Here is a 6,000-nt window from a genome sequence, read left to right on the forward strand (position 1 = left end):
TGTGTCTATGCATACTCCAGATGTACCATGTATTTCAATAGAATACAAAGTAATACGCAATTTATCTGCATTCTCCTTGAACCTCCATGCCTCCGATTGCTTCAAGGTGAAAGATAAGATGAACCAGGCATATTCGGCCTTTTTTGGCTTTTTTGCTGGCGCGACATCCACAACTTGGTTTGTCGTTAGTTCGAGAAACTTGAGAGCAGAATCTAGAGAGACGGTTCCTTCACACTCTTATGCGCAGTGGCTATCAATCGAAATTAAGATCGCACTCCCTGGACCGCGGCTTTCAAAAGCCGGAAATTACTGATTACTGATGAGATAAGATGTGGACGTCATGTGCTTTTCCCCCGCCAACACCAACAACTTCGAGTTTATTCCTCCGAGAGACTGGTCAAAGTCATAGCAATGTGGGTTCGTCGAACGTACTTGCTTCAATTTGGGCAACGCACAAACTTTCAAAGACATGTAATCCAAACTCCGCCAGGTCGTAGTACATCATCGGTTCGATCGGGTATCCCGGCCTAGATTGCCCAAAATCCTAGGAATCCGTGTACGGCGTTTCCCCCTCGGAGGTCAGCAAGACGACCTTGGTTTCCGAAAAATCGGGGACACAAATGCAAGACAAATGAGCGCTTGAGAGTAAGAATGTGCTTGGGCCACGGTACAGACTTACTTATAAAAAGCCACCTTCTGCAATTCCATTTCCAACTCAAATCCTCTCTACCTACACTCGCCTCCCCTGTTAACACAATGTCGATCCAAGTGCAGGAATCCCGAGAACACCAAGAACACCAGGAGTCCAATTACGTGGACTCTGACGAGCCCTCTGTATTCAACTTTGACCACGATGAGGACGAACGTGATCGCGCCGAGCCTTCGTCTCCTTCGTCTTCCTCCTTCGACAAATCCTCCATCGCCCAACTGATCTCCACCTACGGTTCCTCTTCTTCCACCGCTTGGCTCGAGTTCTCCCGCTACAAAATATGGCAGGCGCCCGCCTCTTTCCTCGCCGAGAACCCCACTTCCACCTTCCTCCCCATCCAAGGGTACATGCAACACAAACAATACATCTTTGCATGGGGTAACCCTCTCGTCTCCGATCCTTCTCTTCTCGGTCCCACCGCCAAGGCCTTTGTGTCCTGGGCAGTCGATGAACAAAAAGCAAAACCCGTGTGGTGTTGTACCGATCTCGCTCTTGAGACCGTTTTGGCCAACAACAACAAAGAACGTGGTCTCGGATGGTCTACGGTCGAGTGTATCCACGAGGAAGTTCTCGATCCGGATCATATCCTGAACTTGACGAACGCGAAGGGGTCGGTGCAGTCAAGGATTTGAAAAAGAATCTCCGGAGGGCAGAGAGAGCTGGTGTTTCTGTTGACGAGACGACCGAAAACTGGTCGCAGCATGATAGACAGGAAGTGGAAGATGGCTTATTTGAGTGGAGAAGGAGTAAAGGTCTGAAAGGTGTCCAGTTGGCCTCTGTAAGTTTCTCTCATTTCCACGGGATTTGGATCAGAGCACTTACCGTGTACCCTGCAGACCACTGGACTTCCATGGGTAGATGAGCAGCACCGCCGATATTTGGTCGCTCGCCACGAGGGCCACATTGTCGGGATTTTGATCCTCACTCCCATTCACGGGCCATACCAGCCCCCTGCCTCCGAGGTATCATCCGTACCAGCCCCAGCCCCAGTCACAACTGCATCGCCGAAACAGAAACGCAAATTCTTCCTTCCTGCACGAGGGCACCAAAAGTCCTCTCCGGAGACATCTCCCGAACGAGGATCTTCCCAATCTACCTCTTCGTCGGATTCTGAGTCTCCCATTCAATCCCCCATATTCTCGTCCCACAGTCTCTCTTCATCTTCCTCCTCTCTCAACACCGATTTCTCTCTCGATATGTCGTCCAAGTCCGCTCTCACCTCGCGTTACTACCTCATTAAAAACGCCATCTCTTTCCCTTCCGCACCCCGAGGAACGTCTGAGCTCCTCATCCACACCTCGCTTGAGCTCCTTCAAAAAGCATCGCCTTCACGACCTCCCAAGGTCACTTTTGGAATAACAGCGTCCGACACGCTCCATCCGAAAGCTAACCTCTCGGGATGGAAAATTGCTGGACTGTCGAAGGTGTATTCGAAGGTAGCTGGAACGGCCGGATTACTGAAACGAGGCGATTTCAGGGCCAAGTTCGATTCTGGAAGGGTACCGATGTATGTCTGTTATCCTACCACGGAGGGTGGATTTGGGATTGAAGGTGTTAAGGCGTTGTTGAAGGTGTTGAAAAAGTGATCGTTTGCCCGCCGAGTTATAACTGAGCTTAGATCATATACCATTATTTCAGTGTTTCTTTTTTGTGTATGATGTATAATCGATATCTTACCTGATTGTAACTATTATGTTCTATATTGTCAATACCTTCCTTTGATACCATAATTCTCCCTTTCGTTCTGGGCTACTTGTTTTACTCAGCGTTGGAGTAATTGTTGCCAAAAAACACACACCGATTATAATATTCAAACTATTACTGCATCTCCTTCAACGTTCGATCTCTATGTCAGGCTTTCATTCTGTCGGATTCTCGGGTTCGTGAATTGGTGCTGATTCGAGGTGCCGTTCTAAAGATTCTTCAGCGGTGGGTCATGAGTGAGTTAAGCGCTAGGATGCTTCCGAAAAACCGCTTTGACCTGCCCTTAATTCAACCTCGCACGCCTCCTGTGTTGTCATTCTCACTCTTCGTACCAGGTGCTTGTCGACTATCCAGTCATTCAGGAGTGCCCATTCTGATCTAGTCATTCTCAATCAATCTCATTGCCTTTCATACCAAGGAGAACACTTCTAATAGTTGGTATCTAATTCCGCCCGGAATGCGGTACGTGAAAAAAAATTATATCGTTCCTCAAATCTCTTCCAGCTCACGTCTGTTCAGTCCTGCAACCAAACCGTCGTTAAGAATACATCCACGACACGTCCAGATCTCACCAAGCGAACTTGATTGTGGAAATAGAAGAGGGCGCGAGATTCGTCGATGCCAGAATGCACAATGAAATTCAGTCGTTCTGTCCATGGCTGTCTTCGTTCTTCGAGAAATAATTAATAATCCCTCAGGCCGTCTCTGTCCACGAGTCTCAACCCCTCCTAACCCTCCGTAACTATCTCCCACATCCCTCTCCTGGCTTTTCTCAACCCTATCCACCTAAACGCCCTCTGGTCATCCACATTCGTACCAATAGCCAACCAATCAACCCTCCTCACACCTCTTGCCAGTTCGTCCTGTTCAGCCTTCGCGCCTTCTGCGAGAGCAGCCTCTTCACTATCTCCCTTACCTCGCCAGGCTGCCCATGTGACATGATGAGCCAGTCGCCCTCGTATCCTCCACGACATGCTCACTTGCTCTCTAGCAGTGTGCTTCGCCCTCTTCTGTCCCAGAAGCGGTAACGGCGTAATCGACCGCAACAACGGTGTGTTCCCATTACCGGGCAATGCGCCAGGTGGAGGCGGTGGAGGCGTCGCTTCAACATGGTCTCCCATCTCCCCGCACCAATATTCAGCAGCGGTGACTTGGCTTTTACCACCAGAACCCTGACCTGTGAGAGTCGTGAACAGGGCGTAGATGATATCTTGGATGGTGATATAGCTGTTATCCCGTCTCGAAGACACGTCAATGTCGATGTACCAAGGGAGTCGTTTGTGGAAGAGGCGCATGGTGGATGAAGGCGGATGAGTTGCGAATTGCACGAGGTCGACAGCGGATACTCCGTGTGGGCTTTGAGGCAAGGAAAAGAGGTTGAGGGCTGGTGCTACAAAATGAGGTATCGATGGGTTTAGTCGGAGGTCTAGAGAGATGGAAGGCAGCGTTGCATTTGGGTCGTATCGGAGATGAGGGTGGAGGGTTCGTTTTTGGGTGTCGTTGATCTCTGCAATTACCCATAAGTGCTGGGTTTGAGGGAAATCGGACTCAACAGACGCGTACCTTTAACATCGCTGATACTGCGTTTCAACCCACTTCCAACTCCCAACGCATGCATTAACCCTCCCTTCACGGAGTAATCTGTTCTCCATGAACTGGGTCGATATGGCAAATCCCCCTCTCTCGCTGCATGCCCATACCGGTCCATGTGTTGTTCATATGTGACGTGATAACCCTTATAGATCGGGTTAGATATCGTTCGACGGTGGTGCGCTGGTCGATCCACAGCGTTGAAGGACAACGACCGTTTCCTAGGCGTTTGTTGTCCAAGGGATAAACCACGAAATCCGTCAAGGAGATCCCAGTTCGTTCCTCTCTCACCATTCTCATACTTTCGACGTCGTCTCTCCGAATCCCCTCTATGCCAACTAGGGCCCCATCGTTCGCCTTCGCCTTCATCTTCGTATTCATCCTCATGGTCGAAGTAACTATCAACCCCAGGAAAGGCAGGATGAGGCGATTTTGACTTTCTCCTTCCCTGGCCTGAACGGGATTTCGAACGCTTCCGTTTCGCATCTGCTGCAAACCAATCAACGCCTTTTTGACCTCGACCTCGCGTTTCCCCTACACCTCCGAATCCTCCCGGCCAAGGTGAGTGCGAATACCACGCTGGCGGGTAATCCTGCGTTGGAGGAACGGGAATATCACCAAGCGGTATATTCCCATGCCAGGGGGAAGTACTAGCGCCAGCGGCCCATACGGGTGGGGGTGCCCAACCCCCATAACCGGGGAGTGGTGCGTAGTGGGGTGCTGGTGTGGGATGAAAATGAGGATAAGGATACCCGGTGGCGTGCCATGCTGGGGTGTACGGGGAATGTGGGTGCTGGTGCCAACCGTCATTCAGTGCTGGGAGATTAGGATGTGACCATCGTCCTGGTGTTGCACTTGCAAGTTTGGAAATTTCAGTTTCACCCGTGCGATATGGAAGGGGAGAAAACGTACCCTGGAAATGATGTTCTTAACGTTGGATCTCCACCAGCTCCTAGATATGTGGCACCTGGTGGTGGTGGTGCTCCTCCTCCTCCGACTGGTATGGCTGGAGGCATGTCCTCCCATGGATCGTGTCCTGGGTTCCAACCAGATAGTGCGGAAGCCGCCATTTCTCAGTTCTTTTGAATTCCGATTCTCTCTTTCGCGTTATGGCGTATACTGGTTAGAGGGTTGAGTTGGAGGGTTGAGGCAGTTTTGGACGTGGGGATGGCGCAGCGGATGTTGGTGGTTAAAGAGAGAGAAATGTATCGTGTCGGGGGGAGGGGCAAGAAGAATTATAAGGGCCCTGAAGAACATGGTAATTCAGTCGTAACCGAGGCGATGATTGGTCAGTTGGTATAACGATCTGGGGCTGGGCGGTCAAGGCGGTGCACGAGCGCTTGTACTTGTATATGGGAACAGTTAATTCTGGAACGTTTATCAGAAGTAGGACTGCGTTGAAAATATTGCAACGAGAAGAGTCACTCGTAATAATAGACCTGGAATTCTGAAAGGAATGGGATTGAACGTTTACAGGTGGGTACGGCTTTACCAACTACATAACGAAAAATTAAAACTGCGACTAAATTCTTAGCTTCATTCATTTCGGATGGTGGTTTTCTCTTAAGTGCAAGCATAAGGTGTACTTCTGGCCTCCATGTTCTAATCTAGGACCATGAGCAGCCAACGTGACGTGTAAGTTACAGCAATTTGAGATCATGAGGCTTTTAAGACCACTGCCTCTGATTTAATATAACCTGTGTCAACTTCGAATTCTCTGTTGGCCACCGCTCACCGCTCGAGCGGAACAGTGTGAACAACGATAAATGTCGACTCATTCCAGTGCGAGTTGGACTAGGAGATTTTTCTTAGTCCACTGCCTAGGTCACCAGTGCGACAAGGGCACAAGGTGATAGAGTGGGCGACGACTCGATTGATGCTGTCCCGCTGATACTATAAAGTGACGGCGCACCGACAGGCGAGAGAAGTAATACACATCGTTATATTGACATGGTTACTTGATGGTTACATTGTCTTTTGGGATGGACTTGAGGATG

At 49.8% G+C, this 6,000-nt stretch overlaps 2 protein-coding genes across 2 annotated transcripts; one reads left to right on the top strand and one right to left on the bottom strand.

The window, feature by feature from the left end:
* Nucleotides 1-756: 756 nt before the first annotated feature.
* Nucleotides 757-2,295, top strand: E1B28_008133 (uncharacterized protein; the record flags this gene model as incomplete). Its single annotated transcript, XM_043152919.1, has 3 exons — nt 757-1,261; nt 1,318-1,487; nt 1,546-2,295. 3 exons carry the CDS (start codon nt 757-759, stop codon nt 2,293-2,295), a joined length of 1,425 nt encoding a protein of 474 aa, XP_043008202.1.
* Nucleotides 2,296-3,141: 846 nt separating this feature from the next.
* Nucleotides 3,142-5,073, bottom strand: E1B28_008134 (uncharacterized protein; the record flags this gene model as incomplete). The annotated part of the gene is made up of 3 exons (XM_043152920.1): nt 3,142-3,920; nt 3,977-4,857; nt 4,916-5,073. The coding sequence occupies 3 exons, from the start codon at nt 5,071-5,073 to the stop codon at nt 3,142-3,144; spliced, it is 1,818 nt and encodes a 605-aa protein (XP_043008203.1).
* Nucleotides 5,074-6,000: the final 927 nt, after the last annotated feature.

Source organism: Marasmius oreades, chromosome 5, assembly GCF_018924745.1.
Source record: "Marasmius oreades isolate 03SP1 chromosome 5, whole genome shotgun sequence".
NCBI lineage: Eukaryota > Fungi > Basidiomycota > Agaricomycetes > Agaricales > Marasmiaceae > Marasmius > Marasmius oreades.